The sequence below is a fragment of the Terrapene carolina genome, unplaced genomic scaffold (assembly GCF_002925995.2).
Source record: "Terrapene carolina triunguis isolate 2854851 unplaced genomic scaffold, T_m_triunguis-2.0 Scaffold62, whole genome shotgun sequence".
In the NCBI taxonomy this organism is placed as follows: domain Eukaryota; kingdom Metazoa; phylum Chordata; order Testudines; family Emydidae; genus Terrapene; species Terrapene triunguis.
Window position 1 is genome coordinate 30,486,081 of NW_020664413.1, and position 22,337 is coordinate 30,508,417.

The 22,337-nt window shown below is 38.3% G+C and overlaps 1 protein-coding gene across 1 annotated transcript in view; it reads right to left on the bottom strand.

Moving 5' to 3' along the window:
* PLA2R1 (phospholipase A2 receptor 1) overlaps positions 1 to 22,337 on the bottom strand; it is a 73,968-nt gene that overhangs the window by 25,379 nt on the left and 26,252 nt on the right. The window contains exons 8-16 of the mRNA XM_026647495.2: positions 19,974 to 20,131; positions 18,345 to 18,452; positions 8,520 to 8,632; positions 4,815 to 4,984; positions 3,851 to 4,053; positions 3,339 to 3,484; positions 2,204 to 2,288; positions 1,335 to 1,467; positions 636 to 671 (exon numbers count right to left, since the gene is read on the bottom strand). Coding sequence (XP_026503280.1) covers positions 636 to 671; positions 1,335 to 1,467; positions 2,204 to 2,288; positions 3,339 to 3,484; positions 3,851 to 4,053; positions 4,815 to 4,984; positions 8,520 to 8,632; positions 18,345 to 18,452; positions 19,974 to 20,131 — 1,152 coding nt within the window. The remainder of the gene's footprint in view (positions 1 to 635; positions 672 to 1,334; positions 1,468 to 2,203; positions 2,289 to 3,338; positions 3,485 to 3,850; positions 4,054 to 4,814; positions 4,985 to 8,519; positions 8,633 to 18,344; positions 18,453 to 19,973; positions 20,132 to 22,337) is intronic.

A 22,337-nucleotide genomic window follows, 5' to 3' on the forward strand; every position in this document is an offset into this window, starting at 1 on the left:
CATGCAACTCCAATGATATTAGTGGGGCTGCATGGCATATAAGCAAAGGCAGAATTTGGCACATTGATTTTAATGAGTCTCAGAGGATACCAAATTCCTACACCATCTGCTCTTGGCTAGATTCTGATATCTTTAGTTGAATAGTATCTTACTTGAGTACTCCCACTATTACTAGGGGCTTGTCTTCACTATGGGGGTAAGTCGACCTAAGTTATGCTACTTCAGCTATGTGAATAATGTAGCTGGAGTCGACATAGCTTAGGTCGACTTACCCCAGTGTCTTCACTGCGCTACATCGACGGGAGACGCTCTCTGGTCAACTTCCTTTACTCTTCATGGAGAGCTGGCATACCGGGGTCGACTGGAGAACGCGCTGCTGTTGATTTAGCAGGTCTAGTGAGGACCCGTTAAATCAATTCCTGCTGCATCAATTGCAGCAGCGTTGATCTCCCCGAGTGAAGATCAGCCTTAAGAGTGGCAAAATTGGGCCTTATAGAAGCAATGAGATCAATAATTCTTACAACGTTACCTAATGGGAGTTTAACTTTTATTAATTATTTTTACTTATAGCTTAAATATATAATTCCACATAATAGCTTTTCAAGATGTGAAAACTAAAACATGCTTTTTCATACCATTTATGTACCACTGTGGACTCTTTGGCTTAACACCTGTAAAGAAATAATAATTAAGAAACAATATTTCACACACCAATCATATAGTAGAATTTAACAAAAAAAATTATATTACTTCTTTTGTTGGTCAGGTAGAAAATTCAAGAGGGAATAAAATAAATATTGGGCATGTAGTTTTTAAACTAACATGACATTTTTCAGCAACAAGGTAAGGCACTTGTTCTAGATTTTCAGCTAAACATTCATTACCACATACTGCTCATCAGTATAGGTCATTTCTAAACGATGTGCATATTAAAGGCCATTCAGCAAATGGAACACCAATCTCAATCCAAAATCTAAGGGTACTACAGTCCTGCTTTCATTCTATGCAGCAGAACTCCCATTGACATCAACACAGAGTTCTGGCATGGAGTAAGAGCATTCTATGGCCCAGAAACATTTCCCCTGTCTCTTTGGGGGAGAAGGGATTGCTCAGTGGTTTGAGCATTGGCCAGGGTTGTGAGCTCAATCCTTGAGGGGACCATTTAGCGATCTGGGGCAAAAATCTGTCTGGGGATTGGTCCTCCTTTGAGCGGGGGGTTGGACTAGATGACCTCCTGAGGTCCCTTCCAATTCTGATATTCTATGATTCATTATAACATAATGACTAATTATAAGTAGCATACGTAAATTAAAATATAGCTTAACAACTCTTACCTTTTGGTATTTTGCATATCCATTCACGCTTCCCATTGCAATGCAATGGTAGGATTGTTCTATTTACTTTGTATGCAGCACAATTTCTAGAATCATCTTCAACATATATGCTCTGTAAAAATGCAGATATAACCTGCAAGAGACCAATGCTTTCCTCAGCCCTTACTGAGATTCCCAGTTAAGATGTTTAAAAGTTTTAATACAAAATTAAACGTAAGTGTTTTGAAATGTATACGTTGCACCATTAGAAAACTAATAAACTTGGGGTACCTGAAGTATGGTGAAGAACTCTTAAAATGGGGTCCACAGCTACTCTCTTCCCAGGCCCTATTCAGTACTCCTTGCTCATTTTCAAACCCTTTTTCATATAGCTAACTGAGTAGCATTAAACAGTAACTTTTTGCCATTCCTGACAGGAGCTGCCCCACGTCTAATGTCATTTTTCCTCTGTGTTCAAAGTGTTGCATGATTTGCATTTTGTATTTATGTTCTGCACTTATTTTCATCGTTAGTATAGAGAGTGCTTTTGCTGTAATATGTTTCTGGATACAATTCTAAGGATTATATTTTTTATTGGGAGTCTCTTCATGCCCTTGAAATGCTTTAGTACTTTTGAATGCCATGTAGCATTTCAAATAATATTCCCACACTGTGTGTGCCAAAGTCAAAACTTGCCACAATTTAAGATGTGGCACAAGAGATGTGACTAAATCTGTTAATTCAAAAGCAGATTACGGTTAGTGAAGTGTGAAGGAAGAGTCCATTTTGTCTGGCCATACAGTTATTTGGAACGTTTGTTTTTAAATTGTGGTCTCATGATCAGAAATAATTTAATAGGTCCTTAGAATATATAGCATATGAGTATTTACAGGAGTTCCATCAGACCACTCCCATGTTCCTCCAGACAAGGGGTTTCTTTTGTTAAATCCAATCCAGAATTGTCTTTCTTCAGCCCTGTGACAGACAAAAAAGAAAACAGCTGAAGAACATTGCTGATATGTTTGTCTTGTCTAGCTTCATAAAGCCTTTTTAAAATGTATAAATAGCCTGCATATCCATAGCAAATTCTGGTAATTGAGATATGTCAAATTGTGATGTATTTATTAGAGTTCTTAGGAATGTTCTGCAGAGTTGCTGGCATCAATAAAATAATTTCTGTTTCTCTGATTAAAAAATACCAAGTTATCTATTTAAAGATGGCAATGTAAAGATGGGTCAGATGGCGAAGCCCCTTTTCCTTCTGGTGAGAAGTTACTCATGTGGTTACAATGACTTTAATGAATATTCACAGAGTAAACTATTACTTAGTATTGATAAGGATCTGGGCCACACAGAGCACATCTTGACATAAAAATATAGCAAATTGTGGCTGCATACTGCGAGACTGAAATCAGAACTTTCACCAAAAAAATGCACAATCTCTAGCCACTTAGGATAGAGGAGTAATTCATTTGGTTTAATAGGCTGTTTCAGTAGCCGGGAGCTAGCAACAACCGAAAGATACAATCACATGCATTAAGATTATGAGGACAACACTGAGTAAAATCTCTTGGGTATGCATTGCTCAATAAAATGCCATCTGACCACATCTTCTGCTTTTTCGATGTATTTTGTTATCGAAAGATTCCAAATTTAGGGCCTGGTCTTACTCCCATTCAAATCAATGGACGTCAATGGGAGCAGCAACAGACCCTTTAAAAATCATTAGGATTAATAAACAGACCACCCTATCATGGAGGGTTTGAGCATGATGAAAAATAGTGGACTATGGTAAGACTTGTTCCAGCCCTGGCACAGATAAAGCTGGTCTTTAAAAGGAATTACATTAGAATTTTGCTATTGTGCTTCTTTTGGAAGAACAAATTCATTTTCAACTTCACTTCAGTCAGCGAGGGAGATTTAAGTCAGTTATTGGCCACTGTTAATGAGGATGTAGAGGCACAGAGAGTTCTCTTTGTTTAAAAAAATCTTTGGTGATATTAAAATTTATAAATACATGTTTACCGATCAAACATTTTGTTTAAAAACGTGTTCAAAAAATCCTCTTCATAGACATGGGTAAAGCTGGCAAGATGTGCTCCAAGATCTTGGCATAATGCTTCTGCTTCATCCCATGTTCTTTTCATCAGGACTTTCTCATTGTGAAATACCTGCATATAAAATAAGTACCACCACAAATGTGAGAACAAAATTGATTTTGGGTGGCTAATATAATTTTTTTTTTTTAAGGAAGTGCGATTTGCCCTTGCAATAAAAGACATATTGCTCGGTCTGTTTCTGACACTAATCTTACCTTGGCTTTCATTAACTTTGAAATGCTGTATAAAATGGTATTGATAAGTTTGCAGTCCCAGTCCAATGGAGAAAAGATCAAGTGCAACAAGGAGTCTTGGATTCTTTTAGAAAATTTAGAATTTTAAGTTTAAATGAAGAATTTTCTCTCTTTAAACAATGTTGTCTGGAACAGTAGGTAAAAACCTGACACAAATCAAGAGATTTAGGTAACCCTTTTTTACCTTATAGCAGTTGAGCAGATTAGATTCTGATTCCCATCCAGGATAACATATATCCAAAGGTTCTTCAAAATTAGGCTCGTTTTCTTCATATGATTCAATTTTTTGTTTACACAATGACATAGCTTTGAAGCTTTTACAGTTTTTCACCTCCCAGTAACCAAGAGGCTGCCCTCTGCGAACAACAACACAACCTCCAGAATGGCCTAAGGCAAGGAAAACAAGAGTATTCAGCATCAGGACAAAACATTCTGTGCCCAACCAGGACATAGTTTTATGAATTAGCAATGGTCATCTTTTTATGAGGTGCCCAAAGGTATCAAATTAAATAGATTTAAACCATTTTTCCTAATAAACTCAATATTTAGTGAGACAAGGTGGCTGAGGTAAAATCTTTTATTGGACCGTCCGTTAAACGATGACACAACTGTAGATTTTACTCTTCGATCAACAATACGATAGCACTGAGAACTCATTCTGGAGTGAGTATGATTGTGCCATGACCCTGAGACTCCATGGATTGGTTGAGACTGGAAATAAAGGGCTACATTATTATAGCCTTTACTCAGTCATACAGGGGAGCAGGAAGCAGAGGTTACTTGCCTGATACTGCTGGCTGTGAGCAAATGGGCTGGGAGGAGGCTGACTGTGGGAGGTCCCCTGGCTGTACCTCCCCCCCTCCCCCCCCTTCGTAGCTGGACAGATTACCTGGCTGGGTGCACAGTGGGGAGTATGTTGCTCATGGGGAGATGCCGTTATGTGCCATCACTTCCTCAGGGCAGACTGTAAAATTACAGTCTGATCCAAAGTGAGCCTAATCCTACACATATCTTGGGCAGAATGAGGGAAGAAAAGTGATGTTGGCTATGTAAAAAGGGTGGCAAAAGTAATCCTGGCTCAAGAATATAGTGGGAGATATTAGAATTTAATGAGAAATTGCCATTTATCACTACAATATATTACTCACTTGGCTGATGCTTGTTCCAGTTTGTATAGCTCACAGGCTGATTCTTCCCCTCTGTAGTTAGCCAGAAGTATTCTCCTGTATTGTTAAGGTCTTGTAGGGCTATCCAAAAATAGGTGTTATCAGTTTCCACCATGCTACGAATCATACTGTTGATAAAAGCTTGTTCAAATCTTTAAAAAGGTCAAGATAAAATTTTTGTCAGAATAAGATATCCTAATTCACATTTCCGTGAAGAATTCTCATGAAATATTTTGAATAATGCAAAAGAGAGAAATATCCGAAGCCATCTACACTTTCTAATAAATGTCAGTCGTGTATTTGCAATACAGGCAGAATTTGGCTGTTATCGCGTATGCCCAAATGCTATACAAAACAATCGTTTAAACTATCTAATTTGCATATAAAGCAATAACCTCAATGCTTATGGTACAATATATGGAAAGAAAACAGAACACCCAGAAGGCATTATTTATAAATAATGCAGAGCTCAACAATGAGACTCTTCATATGCATGATGAGGGAGGAGTGGTGTAGAAGTTCAAAGGGACTTACAGAGAATATTGAGGGGGGAAAAAGAAAAGACTTGTCACAACAATGTTTTTTCAGGATTTGATTTGGACACTCCAGTGGCACTGAGTAACTAGTGGCACTACACCAATAGCTCTGACATTTCCAGATGAAGATGTTCTGTGGGTGAGTAAGCTTTTTTAAATTAATAAATGGTATATTTAATCCTGCTTTTACTACATATATATAATTTATTGGTATAGCATTATACAAATAAATGCCTTAACTTGTCAACACATTTAATCAGCTTCCTATGAAATTACATACAGTGCATTAAGGACCCAATCCTGCAGAGACTTACACACTCTTAACTTTAGGCACTGTGAGTAGAACTATTGACTTCCATGGGAATGGTCATAGAGTGTAAAGTTAAACATGTGCATAAGTCTTAGTAGGATTTGGGCCTATGTAGCTACTATTCATTTATTTTTTTATTTATGACTTTTTGCTTTTCCTCCATCCCCACAATCCTCCTTCTTAGTAATATGCTCTTTATTGCCAGAGATGATGATAATTTAGGATCTTCTAAGTATCATTAATTCTGAAGAAACGTGTTTGTAGTTGTCACATCAGGACCAAGAACCTAAACAATAAATAAAATGCCATGTTTACTACTACTTTCTCAGCTAGTGCAGTATGGCAACTGGAAACCAGTGTCTGAAACAATGATAATGTGGAAGTGATGAACAGTTATCACACCTGTGCCTCCAGTGAGGTGCTGTGTATCCTCAATTCCCATTGATGCTAATGAGAGTTGTAGATGCTCAGCAACTGCAGGATCTTCCTTTGTATTCACAACATGCATTACTAGTCTACTAAGATATTCATTGAGTATTAGGGACAATGTAGGGAATCACTGTCCTAGCAAGAAGAATCTCCATCAACCTAACTCCTGGATTTTTAAATCCATCCCACTGAATTATTCTCTTGAACCTGACAATGCTGTCTGTCATTTTTTCAACTGACCGGGTTTCTCATACTTTATTTCTCCATGCCACTAATGTTGGGGGAAATGTATTATTTTCCAAAAGTGAGCAAGCACGTATCTGGCTGTTAGTAGTAACTGTGTTATAAATGTGTCTTGCCTCCCATTCAATCACCTCCTTTAGACTATAACCTAATAGAACTATGGATTCTGTGGGTAGCCTAACTTTGAGTTATCTTGAAAAATTCTATTTATTATTTTTCTACAAAATATTATTATGATAGGACATTCCCACCATATATGCAGACAGGTCCCTATTCCTCCACATCCAGGATCAAGTAGGTTTTATCATGTCTAGTTAACATTTTTCAATTTTGAAAAGATAAATGGACAGTTGAGAAGAGGTTCACCAAACACGAAGAGGTCTCTTAATGGTAACAAATGCAGGATATGAGTAAGCTTTGTTAATATTTGTACAGAAAGTTCATATGTGTAAATAATGATCAAATAAAAAGGTTAAAAAATAAAATATTTCCTTATATTTTATGTATATTTGAACATTACTTATTTAGAGCTTGATCCAGCCAGGTGCTGAGGACTCCAGCCCCAATCCAGCAAAGACCTGAAAAATGTGCTTAATTTTAAGCAAGAGTAGTTCTACTAAAGTCAAGCATGTAATTTAGTGCTTTGCTGGAGTGGGGCCAGAGTGCTCAGGATCAAGGCTTTACAGTTGTATCCTGCAAAGTAACCTCAATTTCCACTAAACCAGGTATCTGTCCCCGTGTAATTTACTACCGTAGAGTGGTAGCAATTTCATAAAGGGAGCAAAAAAGGAGACACAATGGCATTGATTGGTGACCCACATTTCCAAGAATTCTATGAAACCAGGGCGGGGCGAGTAGGGAACCACCCATGGCGCAAAGCTGCAGGATCGGAAAAATGGGGCGGAAATGGAGGTGAAATGTAAAGGGGCTAAGGGAGGGAGTTCCACCTCCAACCTGACTCACCTCAGTGGGCCACCCAGCCAGTCTGGGGGTGGGGGCGCAACCAAAAAAATCAGGGGCGGGGGGGGAGGAATGTGTCCCAACGTGCCCTCCCCATATCGCCTCTGGGCGGAAAAATTATGATAAAAATGGTAGAAGACGCAAATACGTTTGCTGTCCCTGGCTGCTAAAATGGCTAGTTATGGTTCTGTATGAATCAATTCCATGGGTCAAGTTTAGAGGTCAGTTACCCAATTGTATCTTTTGGCAGCCTAATAAACTCCTATGTAACTGATCATTTTTATTGCTCCTATAGTAATAGAAAAGAATTGGGTTAGAACACGTAAAAGGGTTAGAACACGTAAAAGGGCTTCTCCTGAGGCCATTTGTCCTCAGACACCCTAAATGTTTCCTTGGAGTAAAGGTGCTCACAAGCCTTGTTAACATTGGCAGTTTTTTTCCAACTTTTCCACACAACTAATTCTGGATGGAATCAAAAATAATGTGTTTGTAGTAAAATAAATCTTGACAAGCTACGAACCCCTCTTACAACATTTACATCTATGTATCATTGACCATTAGTGTATCTACACTAATATACTTTATAATTGATTGAAGAGTATCAACTTTTTTTCCCTAGCTCTCCCCACTGGCTATATAGAAAGTGGAGCTGATAGAAAATTTTCACAGAAATCAGATTTTGTTTTTGGAAAAAAAAAAAATTTTTTAAATGAAAATGCAAATTTTCCATCAATAAACCGCTTCGATGGAAATTTTTCTCTTTTATTTTTTGTAAAAAAAAAAAAAAATGAATTCTAAAACCCAAAATGCGTTCAGTTTAAAATGCTGCCCTGGTGCCCCACAGGAGTCTGATCAAGGAGTCCAGCCTATAGAGGAGTATGGGGACTTGAGGGACCTGAAGTATTAACCCCCCCCCGCAGCGTGAAGCACTATGGTGGCATTTCAGAATGGAAGTATTTTGGATTTTGATTTTTTTCTACAAAAACTTGAAATTTTCTGTAGAAACCCCCGAGTCCATCAGGTCAGTAACTGCACTCTACCAAATTTAATCCCGCCTCAGGAAGGAAGCAATGACAAAATGAACATTTGATTTTAGTCAGTCATTAATCTATGTAGTATTATTTATAAATAGTAACATTTTCTCTATGCTTTTTATCGTTAGAACAACATGTTACAAATATCTTTGCACTGTCTAATAGTATTAACTACCTGTTTGTTACTGTTACGAGTGAAGGAGGACAGTAATAGCCACTGGAAGCATGTTCAAAACTTCGAGGGGTATTGTCGATTTTGTAACAAAATCCACCATGTCTCTCCCATCCCTTAAAAAAAATAAGGGTTATTTATATATCATATATATAATATATATGCACAATTGGTTTGGTTGTTAAGCAAGTGATCCCTCTTTGTACTTTCTATGTAGTCATCACTAATTATGTTATCATATGTGCCCCTTTCCTTTTTGCTCTGGTGGGGTCCTTGTGACCATACCTGACTGACAGTCTTATGAGCCAGGCTTTCAGTAGCCCTCTGTTTTCTGCTATCATGTGATGAACTATTCCGTTCATAAACCAGAGCTGTTTTTGATCTACTTTAAAATGAATACAAATACAATACAAGAAAGAAAAGGATTACTGGATACATATTGAAATATGGCTGGTGTCACTGACTTTGCTTTGTAAAAACAAGAAGCTAATATTAAGTTAAATACCAGTATTCATTTTTTTTTAAAGAATGTTGTATCTCAGAGAGGTAGGTAAGTAGATGTATCCCAATTTTACAGAATCAAAAACTGAGAGTTTAAATCCATTAAACATGAAAAATATTACATGAAAAGTTTATTTCATGATCTGTGATTTGTAGCCTGTAGGTATAAGTATTTGCTAGGTAAGGCATAGGTATAAATTAAGGCAGTAACACAATGAACCTACAAGCCTCAAGGACTGTAAAATAATATATTAGCTAAACTAATCAAGGTCTAAGTCCCAAAAATCCTTATCATAAACAGCTAACCAGGAGTAACCCTAGACCATAAGATATCACAAGACAGAATGGTGTAATAAATAAGTAACACTGAACTGCAGATAGCTAACCACAAGATGCCAGATTATGCCAGCTTTAGATAATTTAAGTTAGGAACATCAGCAGATATCCAGCAACAAGAATGCCATGGTAACTAATTGATGTACAAATAAGCTTGAGGTAAAAGGCCCAGTAACCTAAAAGGGAGAAGGGCACCCCTACATTCCTCACCCTAGGGTGAGGAAATACAGATAAGGAAAAGAGGCTGAAATCCCTACTGAATATGCATTAGGCAAAGTGGACATCAGCGTAACACATTATAAAAGCTGTATCTTGGCCAGTGGCGGATTAGCCACTGGTCCAACAGGGCCCATGCCCAGGGGCCCTGGCCAACTGGTGGGCCCTGGAAAAATGGGCACCCCTGCACCCCGACCCACTCTGCCTGCCTGGCGCTCCTGCTGGGGAGCGGGGTCAGGGTGCTGGGGCTTGCTCCTGCCGGGGAGTGGGGTTGGGGCTGGACGGCTTATAGGGTGACCAGATGAGAAGAAGAAAATATTGGGACACCGGGGAGCAAAAAAAAAAAAAAAAAGCTGAGTGCCGCCGGCGGAGCAACAACGAACAAAACAAAACAAAAAAGATTTTTATCGGGACGTCTGGTCACCCTAGCGGCTTGTCACACTCACCTGCCCACCCAGCACTCCTACCAGGGAGCAGGGAAAGCCCCCACATCCCAACTCTGCTCCCCCACCCAGCAGAAGTGCTGGGCAGGTGAGGAAAGCCCCTATTCCCAACGCTGCTCCCCGGCAGGAACACCAGGGGAGGAGGGGACTGCAGATGGAAGGGGTGGGGGGCCACTTGCTCTAGCCCAGGGCCCCACAAAACCATAATCCACCTCTGATCCTGGCCTGCATACCTTGGGAGATGCCATGATGATGACCAATGGTGGGGATGGTGAGGATGATGACTAACGCAGGGTTTTTCTGCAGGGAGTGGTGAGAGTATATGGATGCTCATATGTGGGATGTTTTGACCATCTTATATTATTGGTCTGCTTTGCTGGGTTGGAGTGTTTGTGATTTTGCTAACTGTGCTAATAAAAATATTAAAAAGACAGAACACCTTTCTGAAATGTAACTAACTGTCTCCTTTAGGCACACGGGATTCCTTGTAATAGCCTTAATATTTCTGGATCTGATCATGAGGCAGAACCTCGCCAAACCACAGAATGCTAACTGGGAATTTATACATAATGAATAGATCAGGCAACATATTGAATACAGGGTAATGAGTTTACTTACTGAATCTTGGGGGTACACACCAGGACATTTAGATATGTCATTTTGGGATGAAGTGTTTAATTGTGCTTGTTAGTTTATAGTTGTGATAACTCACTACTGACGTAGAATATCAAAAGTGTAAGAAACATTGCATGTTGATTCAACAGAGCTGGTATCTGTGACCATCTGTACCCCTATGTTTACCCCTTTCATAAGATTATGATATTTTTGGTACAAAGTATGCCTTGTGAGGTATCATTTGAAAACTCATAATTTGCTGATCATTATTGTCCTGGTAAGATGTGTGTGGCAACATTGTATGTAAAGTTATAATATTCTACTGTATGATATTACTAAGACATGTTCCAAGTCTGGAGAGCAGTCAGTTTCCCAGAGACAAAAGGCTAGCCAGTGCCTCAGACAGATGTCAACAAAATCAAATGGACCATCACCTGGTTAAGTGGCCATTCTTTGGCAGGAAAGAGGATGTGGGCAAAAAATTACGTCTAGACAAAGAAACAACTGGGGGTTCCTGTCCACACATCCTTTCTGTCTCCTGAACCTTAGCTGGAGATGATTCTCAATGAAGGGAAAGAACTATAAGAAGGGAGAGCAGACACCCTAAATGATCTCTCCCTTTCTCTCTATCCATGGCATCGACAACACTTGAAGAACAAAGGAAGCAGCATTGGACTGGGGGAGGGATCCTGACTGAAAGAAATTCAGCCAGTAAGATTGCTGAAACATTGGGTCAGAGAGATCTTTGCTTTGAATTGACTTAGTTTATTAAATTGGGCATTAGCTGTGTTTTACTTTTATTTTCTTGTAATCAATTAAGACTTTTATTCATTGTGTGTAGTCACTTAAAATCTTTCTGTAGTTAATAAAATTGTTTTATTGTTCTAAACCATTGTGTTTGGACTGAAGCGTTTGGGAAACTCCACTTGGGATAACAGGATTTGTGCATCTCATTTTCTATTAATGACGAGCTTTGTATGAGCTTGTATTGTCCAGAAGGGGATGGGCAGTACAAGACATATTTCTGGGAGAAAGTCTGGGACTGGGACTGCAGGTGTTGTGCTGCAGTGTAATTCAAGGGTGGCTGGCTATAGCACTCATACAATATAACGGGGGTAACTTACATGCTGGAAGCTGTGTGAGAGCAGACCAGGAGTGGTAGCTGTCACAGAGAAACAGTGTAAAAGGCACCTCAGGTTGGAGAATTGAGGGAACACAGCTATTCATCAGTCCAGCTTGTACCCTGTCACAGTATTATATGTTACAGCTGTATGATTTTTGTTTTGAACTGAAAATTGAATGTTTACTTAATACTAAAAGTGGTCTCAATGCTGACCTTTGATAAGGCAAATCATCCTTCTTGTTATTTACTTCGTATTATTTTCCTGCTCTGTTTTCAAACCCAGTAATACTTTTAATTTTCTTCAATCATTTTTTTAAAATGCCAATAGCACAGGATAAAATAAATGAAGCACATTATAGCTTACACAGGTCTAATTTTTTTCATCCAAGATGTTCGCATTGGGGAAGAGTTGACAGAGCTTTTGTAAAGGGAAGTCATGCCCCACCAATCTATTAAAATGCTTTGAGGGTCTCAACAAGCACATGGACAAGGATGATCCAGTCAATATAGTGTAGTTGGACTTCCAGAAAGCTTTTGACAAGGTCTCACACCAAAGGCTCTTAAACAAAGTAAGCAGTCATGGGATAAGAAGGAAGGTCCTGTCATGGATTAGTAACTGAGTAAAAGATATAGAACAAGGGTAAGAATAAAGGGTCAGCTTTCACAAATGGAGAGAGGTAAATAGCAGGGTCCCCTAAGGATCTGGACTGGAACCTGTGCAGTTCAACATATTCATAAAAGATCTGGAAAAGGGGATAAATAGTGAAGTGGCAAAGTGTGCAGACAGTAAAATATTACTCAAGGTTGCTAAGTCTAAACCTGACTGTAAAGAGTTACAAAGGGATCTCACAAAACTGGGTGATTAAGCAACCAAATGGCAGTAGAAATTCAATGTTGACAAGTGCTAAGTAGTGAACATTGGGAAACATAATCCCAGTTATACATACAAAATGATCGGGTCTAAATTAGCTGTTACCACTCAAGAAAGATCTTGGAGTCATTGTGAACAGTTTTCTGAAAACATCCACTGAGTGTTCAATGGAAGTCAAAAAAGCTAACAAATTGTTAGGAACCATTAGGAAAGGGATAGATAAAAAGATAGAAAATATCACAATGACACTGCATATATCCATTGTACACCAGAACTTGAGTACTGCATGCAGTTCTGGTTTCTCCAACTCAAAAAAAGATTTATTAGAACCGGAAAAAGTACAGAGAAGGGAAACAAAAATGATTAGGGGTATGGAATTGCTTCCATATGAGGCACATTTTTGTAGTGTTTTGCAGATTTCTTTACAGAGTGAGGACTGAAGTTCAGATATAGAGTGAACGTTTTGTGAGAAGTATTCACCCACAGATGAACAATCCTTGGAACTTAAATTCATAACTTTGTTGTAATAAGCCATGATTTTTAGTGTCTAGCAATCTATAACCCACTAACAATCCCCCGCACCGGCTTCCAGGTTAACAGGCCACTTCACCTTGAACAGTCCCCTGAAATGTGTGTTAATTACTTATGCTCAACAATGTGTTCCATCTTATATTTAGCTGTGACACTCTGAGTACATTTCCCCAGACCTGAAGAGCTCTGTGTAAGCTGGAAAGCTTGTCTAGCTCACCAACAGAAATGGTCGAATAAAAGATATTATCTCACCCACCTTGTCTCTCTATTTCATTTTTGTTCATCAGTTGTACTTGGCATTCCATCCCTTAAATTCACCTCCTTCTTTCCTATCTTATTTTCTGCAGGCATGGTAACATTAATAGTATCAGTATTGAGAGATGGGCCCTTTTTACCACAAGTGACAAGCAGTAAATAAGAGAAATGCCTGTTTTAGTGCTATGCTATGGTAGCTTTGAACATGTCAATTAAATTACTGAGGACCATAACTGCCCACTGATATATGTGTATGCAGTGTTGTTGTAGCTGTGTTAGTCCCAGGATATTAGAGAGATAAGGTGGGTGAAATAATATTTTTTATTGGACCAACTTCTCAAAAGCTTGTCTCTCTCACCAATAGAAGTTGGTCCAATAAAATATATTACCTCCCTCACCTTGTCTCTCACTTCTCTCTCTGTCATCAAGTAACTGACAGCTCCAGAGCTCCTACCAGAAGCGGGTTTAAGGAAAGTTCTTAAAATCATTGTTTTTGGACAGATTGCCATAGAGAAGCTGACCTTTGTTACAAGACATTTTCTCCCTGTTAACAGATAATAGGTTAAACGAATAGTTGAATAGTAAATAAATAAAAGTTTAAAAAGAGCCAAATAGCTCATGGAGAGTTGAGAGAAGAGGAAAAATAGTGATTTCTGCAATTATTAGCTAAAGATGCACTGCAAAAATCAGAATCATCAGCTGATCAGATGCACAAGAGATTTTTAATGCTAATCAGACTGAGGATCAAGTAATGAAATCAACAGAAGATAAAAACCTCAGTAAAACAGATAAGACTAGAAAGCTTCATAAAGACAAACAAACATACCTGGGCTAAGAATCCTTGAGAGAAAAATAAGAGGCATAATGAATTAAAAATCAGATGTGAGACAAGCCACCAGAATTTACCTATAGTTAGTTAATGTACATCAACAATGACAAAAAAAAGGAAGAATAAGTAAACCTGGAAGAGCCCATAGAATGAAACAAAGAATAAAGTTAATTTTCTTACTAGTAACAGGCAGAATTTTCTATGACATGATGGCAGCTATGCTAATACAGAAAACTACAGTTTGGGGATGCAACATCTATTTAACCAACGCACATAGAATAGATGGAAAAAGAAAATTAATTAGCAAGATAAAGAGTGCAAAATAAAAATTTAAACTTACTGACTACTTTTGATCAAATGCACACAACTGCTTCTATCAAGTTAAAAATTAACAGACCCATAGAAATCAAGGAACTATACCAGGCTTGAGCATGTTTTACAGGATGAAAAACAACAGAGAGCAAATAAGAGGCAACTCCCACAGTACATTCCACTATTTATGACCTATGAGTCAGACATGAGTTCTGATCCTGGGAGGTGCTTCACTGCCTTTTGCAATGGTTGAATGCCTTCAAATCACACTAAGTTGAGAGTGCTCAGCATCTCTCATTCACTGCTTGGTCTAATGAAACAGGCTCTGTTCACCCCAATGAGGGGCAAAGGAGAGAGGGAACAAAATTAAGAATATCTTTCTGAAGAAAAATGTGAGCGTGATGGGGTATATAAACTCAACACTGGGATAGAAGGAGCAGTTCTAGGCCTACGTAGCCCCACCCTATTGCACCTGCAGAACCTGCTCCAGCTGGAGGAGGAGTTTAAAATAGAGCTGGGCAGTTCAGAAGGGTGAGGAGAAGAGATAGGATAGAATAGGAGATAGACTGGTAGGGGAGCCCAGGCTCTCAAGTCTGCTGTGAGGTGGTATAAACCCCTCCCTCCTTGGGATAAGGGGATTAAAGACATTGTAAGCCCTGAAGTAATGATGTGAGGCCTTTGGGGGCCCTCAGTTGGGCTGGAAACTCCTTTTTTGGGAGCGGGGGGGGGTCTTTGGACTTCTATACCTTGTTGGACTCTATCCCAGAAAGGGATGATTTCATGTGTGACCTGGCTAGAGGGTTGAGTTACAATCTGTAATGCTGGACAACCAGGGCAGATCAGGACCCCAGGCCAATTCACTTGTGTATTAGTACAGATCAAAGTAATGTGTAAGCGTGTATTGAGATGTTTAAATGTCATGAAATCTAGTGGAATGTTATGTATTGTTTTCACTTATTTGTTCCTATGATAATGTAACAGCAAACATTTACTTTGTGCATATTCCTGTAACTAAATAATCCAAAGAAATCTTGTGAAATACTAATGAAGGACTTTAACAGAAAATGTTAATTTCAAAGCAAGTGGCCATTATGTGATAGTTGGCGATTAGAGGCTATGTGCATTCCTCACTCAAAGGAAAAGTCCATTTGGATAGCGACATTGTCAGCTTGTTTTCTGTGTGAAGATACTATAAATATGGATTAAAAGAAAGACCCTTTATCTCTGGACTGTTTGGATTCTAACAGGGCAGAATAACTAAATGAGAAGACGGAGATACCAGAGTTATTCCTGATAGCCCTGAGAGACCTTTAGGAAACTGGCAGATTACTATATCTTGCTACCATTTGGAATTATAGACTATGATTCTCTGGTACATATATTTTACCTGCTTTAACCTCCCAACAACTCTCATTGTTTTTCTTAGCTAATAAACCTTTAGTTAATTTACTATAGAATTGGCTGTCAGCATTGTCTTTGGTGTAAGATCTGGAGTACCAATTACTGTGGGTAAGTGACTGGTCTCTTGGGAGAAACCTGATGTGGTGTGATTTTAGGTTTAAGTGAACTTTTATCACAAAGTCCAGTTTGTCTCAGTGGCAAGACAGGCTGGAGAGTCTAAGGGGACTGTCTGTGACTTCATAGTAAGACTGGTATAGTGATCCAGGAGTTCACATTTGTTACTGGCTTGGTGAAATCTAATTACTGGCTTGGTGAAATCTAATTATAGAACACACCACCAATTTGGGGTGTCTGCCCTGTTTTCTGACAGTCTGCCCTGAGGTAGGCACTCACAGTCGTGAGCCACTCCAGACAGTGTGACAGTATCTACTCAAAGAGAGATTGCCAACATGCTGGAGTGACCACTGGCAGGCAATACTAGAGATGGGGGAGAGTTGCGACCCAGGGACCTAACCACTTGCCAGTACCACTCGTAATCAACAGCCCCGTCACAGCGAGGAAATTTTTTTTTTTTAATAAAATATCTGTTTGTGTGAAATATTCAAATGGAATGAAAAAGAGTGTAGTGACTGAGGTGGTCAAAGAAATTATAAATGTGTACAACCTGCAGGTAGATGGAAAGACCTAAATACAACAAAACTCTTGATACTTGAATGTTACTCCAAGTTATTCATTCAGCAGTACACTATTGAATGATAATCAAAGGTCATACTACTTCTAATTAATAATGAGAACCACCCTTACCTAAAGATGATGGATGCAGTCACAAGGTCAAATTCCCAATTTTTTCCCCAAGCAAACTCCCATTCACTTCTGTCTACTTTAATCTAACCTAAATATTTATATCGGCCACATCACCAGGTATTTGAATGCTTTACTAATTTGTTAAAGCATACACATGAAATTTGCTGTCTCTCTTCTTCCCCCACTGGAGAGAAAAGTTGTCCACTCTTGATTTTGACGAGGTCTTTCCTGTGCTTGCAGCTTTATAAATTATTAAAAAATGACATGTTCTTACTAAGCTGCAAGAATCTTAACAGCCTGTGCCCAAGAGCTGAGATGAAGGAGTAGGGTCTTTGAAAGAAAAAAAGACATCTGTAACAATTCTGTCAGTTCAATGACTTTAAATAATTAACTGCTGGTAATGGTATCATCATAATACCATTTTCTACTTTTAAACACAAGACGGAAACAAGAGATTCAGTGAACTCAGAACCTGTTCTGTGATCAGATTTTTAAGCTTCATCTTTAATAGTACTCATAACACAACACACCTTAGAATGACAAAACACCTGAGAATATTATAGTATATCTATTTACTTGATATACCTCAAAATAGAGATTGGCTCAAGTGAAATGCCCTTATGCAAGCACCCTAACTTTGGGGAATTTTCTATTTGGCTCCAGATGTGGATACAAATATCACAGAAAGTCTCTATCTCCATAATGGTATGAACAGAAATCTAAGTTCTCAATAGACCTGAATTTGGGGGAAAATTGGATCTAGGTCCTAACTTTTTAACTTGGTCCCCTCTCCAATTTAAATTGAATCTGTCATGTTTCTTGACCTCTGCACATAGCTTTGTTATTCAAATATCGAAAGGGAATGCAAAAAAAAAAAAAAAGGGAGGGGGGGAAGGAAAAAATTACATTGTGAAGCAATACTGCTTCACAACCAAAGAAAGGACAAATATTTCTATTGAAAAAGCTTTTATAAAACTTCTCTATAAAGTTTTGAGCAATTTTCAAGGACACCAAAACCCATCAATCCCAGAATGTTTCTTTATAGTGTGTCTGTTGAACAAACTGGTAGCAAAAACAGAAACGTTTTACCACTGGACCACATAGTTTAAAAAGCTTGAATTCCTATTATTTTCTCCCTTTTAGATAGCTTCATGCCTTTCCATTTGTTTTACAAAAGTGAAAGGAAAGTCAGATTGAGTGTAAAAGTTCATTCTCCATATTAAAAAAAATGACTGTTTTTCACCCTGACATTCCACTTGAAACTATGAAAACCATGTGGGAGGTGGGGCATCATGTAACAGTCATTATTTGCACAGATGGTCTGCAAGAGTATTTTGACTTTTGATCTAGAAAGAAACAGGAACTTGGGTCATAACTTCAGACAAGGCAGTGATCCATAAAAGGAGCACTTGCAAATCTTACATTAATCTTTGGTTTATACATTTTTAAAGCCAACAATAGGAATGAGATTTTTCCTAGGAAAACTCAAGTATATTTTTAATGTGAAAAAGCAAACATATTAGTTATATACAAATGCGTAAAGGTTTCCGATCACATTTTATGAAGTAAAAAAAGCATTATGCAAACTCACGCCTGGACAGTCTGATTCCTCCTTGGACGTGTCATTTTCAAGCTGTCCTGCTATTTTACAAATGTAAAAATATCTATCCTCACAATTTTTAACTTGCCAGTGTCCTGCCTAATAAAAAAAAACAAATAAAAAACCAAATCAAACGCACACACGATTAAGTAGTTTCTTTTCCTATTTAACAGACCCTTTTGGACGAGAGAATAAACAGACAAATTCTCCTCACTTGATTCCTGTGGTTAGTCTTCCCATTGACTTCTGCAAAAACCTTCACTGATACTATTTGTGTGAGTAAGGCAAGAAGGATTTGTCTCTTTGAATATTAAAATGAAATGCCCTTTAACTGACTGAAGCCAATGAAAACTGCTGTTGCTAGCCCTCTCAGAATCATGTCTAAGATGTTTCTTAGCTACCACTGGGCCTGACACTATTAATCCTTTTTCATGTGCATAGTCTTTACTCAAGCAAGTAAAGGTTTGTGGGACTGGGCCCCTAGGCATTTTTAAACTATTTGACATGCAGAAAATGAATGCTTTAAAAATTAAATTTTGTGCCTTGGTCTCTGCTACGTTGCACTTTCTATAGTCATTTACATCTGTGCAAAATGGGTGAAAAATGCTCATGTGTATCTAAATTATAATTTAATTAATTATCTTCAGCTCCAAGACATTAGGCCTGATCTTCCAGTTCTCAGTTACTAAGAGTAATCCTTGGTTTCTGAGGGACTACTCCCATGAGTAAGGATTAATCACATGAGGAAGGGTTTTGCAGGACTGGGCCAATTATTAGGGACTAGATAGAATTTCTGATAATTGTGCAGAATAGTGTATTCTTTGGCAAAAAACATACTTTACTATAAAACCTGAAAATGGTATCACATGGCATTAAGGAAAGCGTTTATTAGTGGGTTTGAGCATTACTGAATTATCCTTTGGCCAGATAAAATATTGGTGAATGTTTTTAGACATCCTTGTTTGGCTAGTAGGAACTGTAATTTACCATTCTTTTTTTTTTTTAAATGTATGCATATTGCTCCCAGTCTCAAAATCTCTGGCAGATTTGGAGTTCAATCCTGCTGCCACTAAAAACAATGGCAAAACTTCCAATGACTTGGAGTGGGACTGGACAGTATATGCTGCTCCTTGTATATTTTTACAAGATCTTCCATAAACTGCTATAAATGCTGAGAACTGAGAGCAACATGAAAACGGCATACTTTATCAAAAAAATTCATTTGGAGCTTTCAAGTTAATAACCTAAATACAATAAATTAAGATGCACTTTATATGGATTTTAAATTATTTTCTCTTCACTGAAATAAAACTACCTGCCCACTGATTTTTGTCTTCTTCCATTTGGCAAGCATTGCATTATTCCATTTCTTATTGAGGATGAGGCCCAATGGTTATGATTCATTCTCTGTTTTGTTTGTGCATCAGCACAGTCCTAAGACTGATTTTTAAGGCTATATCATACTTTTCAAGACTCAGAGTCATTAAGCATCAACAGGCAATGTTGTAATGTGATTAGGGATGGAAAAATATATGCATATTAAAAAGCCCGACACTGATCATGACCAAAATTGATTAACCTTACTTTATTTTTAAAAGGAAAGGAGGAATGAAAACTTACAGATCCTTGTGCTGAAACACAAAGTTGACTTGTTCTCTGAAAGATATTAGGCTCTTGTTTGTGCCAGTTAGTGAAGGTTACTGAGGAGCCATCAGACCATTGAAAAATAACTGGGGTTTTATTACTGTTCAAGCCAATCCATGTTTCGGTTACATTTTCTGTAAAAGAGATTTTAAATTTTGATGAAGCAGAAATAAATGCCAATTATTTCCATAGGATTAACAGCACCTTTTAAAAAAAATGCAGAATTTCAGTCAGTTTCACCTTTTTTTTTTTTTTTTTTTTTTACAGAGATATGTTTCTACTTTACTTTATAAAAAACGGCTTCAAAAGTAAACCAATGTATGTGATGTTATGATCTGTAAATGCCCTGGGGGAAAAAAATTGGGAGCATATGCATGCAAGGGGGAGAAAAAATGGTATAGAAGAGGAAGTTGACTATGGAGTAGTATCCTTTTTAGGGCTATCAAGAAATTAAAAAAATTAATTGTGTGATTAAAAAAGTTAATCACGATTAATTGCACAATAATAGAATAGCATTTATTTAAATATTTTTGGATATTTTCTACATTTTCAAGTATATTGATTTCAATTACAACACAGAATACAAAGTGTACAGTGCTCACTTTATATTTATTTTTGATTACAAATATTTGCACTGTAAAAAACAAGAAATAGTATTTTTCAATTCACCTAATACAAGTACTGTAGTGCAATCTCTTTATCATGAAAGTTGAACTTACAAATGTAAATGTAAACAAACTTGTTTCTCTTAGCGATTGGCTGAACAAGAAGTAGGACTGAGTAGACTTGTAGGCTCTAAAGTTTTACATTGTTTTGTTTTTGAGTCCAGTTATGTAACAAAAAACCCCTACATTTGTAAGTTGCACTTTCATGATAAAGAGATTGCACTATAGTACTTGTATTAGGTGAACTGAAAAATACTATTTCTTTTGTTTTTTACAGTGCAAATATTTGTAATAAAAATATAAAGTGAGCACTGTACACTTTGTATTCTGTGTTGTAATTGAAATCAATATATTTGAAAATTTAGAAAAACATCCAAAAATATTGAAGAAATTTCAATTGGTATTCTATTGTTTAACAGTGCGACTAATTGCAATTAATGTTTTTAATCGTGATTAATTTTTTTGAGTTAATTGCGATTAATCGACAGACCTAATCCTTTTCCACCCAGCCTCTGTAGCTGGGAACTAATGGGAGCTCTACTCTACGTGGGTGGGGAGACAAGACCTCTTGGAAGAGCCACTGTAGATTCCCTACTCAGGGCAACTTAAGTTGCAAAGAAAAAGGTATCATAAACATTGCTGCTTTGAGCAGTAGTAGTTCTTGCTCCATAGCTTTTGCACAGGGATTATTATTGAATTAAATAAAAGCCCATGCTGTCATACAGGTGTAATTTGTAAAGTGTAAAAAAAATATGCAAAAATTCCTGAGAACTTAACAATTGGGCAGCAACAGACCATGAATTCCAGTGATGATTGAACCTGGTGATACTGTAAACCCAATGAGCACTCAGCCAGTCTGAAACGATGGAAACAGCTACAAGCATGACTCAGATATTCTAGGCTTCAGAGTGACAATCCTGGAATTTTACTATATAGATGCTTGGGAGCAGTTTGCAGGGGCCCAGCCAATAATAAAATGAAAAGGATAAGAATCAGACTGCAAAGGGCTTATTCAGGTCTTGCTCAGAAGCTAGAATATGCCAAGATCTATGGTAAGAGACACTTGACCATTAGACTCTGATGCTAGTCCCACCTCCTAGAGGGAACAGTGTTTTCTGGAGCCTTACAAAAGGGCGTTGAATTGCATGGGCTACTGCTCTTCTTTTGCATGAAGGGGAGAATATGGCCCTTCACTACCTTCATACACATTCATTTTGTTTATTTAATTACAACAGTGCTCATTGGGGTAGCAGATGAGATACACATCTCATTGTTGTGAGGATCCTAGAGCGGGGGTGGGCAAACTATGGCCCAGGGGCCACATCTGGCCCTCCAGACATTTTAATCCGGTCCTCAAGCTCCCATCAGGAACCAGGGTCCAGGACTTGCCCTGCTCTGGCGCTCCAGCCAGGGAGCGGGGTCAGAGGCTTGCCCCACTCTGTGCGGCTCCTGGAAGCAGTGGCATGTCCCTTCTCCCCCCGCAGTTCCCATTGGCCAGGAACCGTGGCCAACGGGAGCTGCAGGGGCAGCACTGGCAGACAGGGCAGCACGCAGAGCCACCTGGCTGCGCCTCCACGTAGGAGCCGGAGTGTGGACATGCTGCTGCTTCTGGAAACTACTTGAGGTAAACGTCACCCGGAGCCTGCACCCCTGACCCCCTTCTGTGACCCAACCC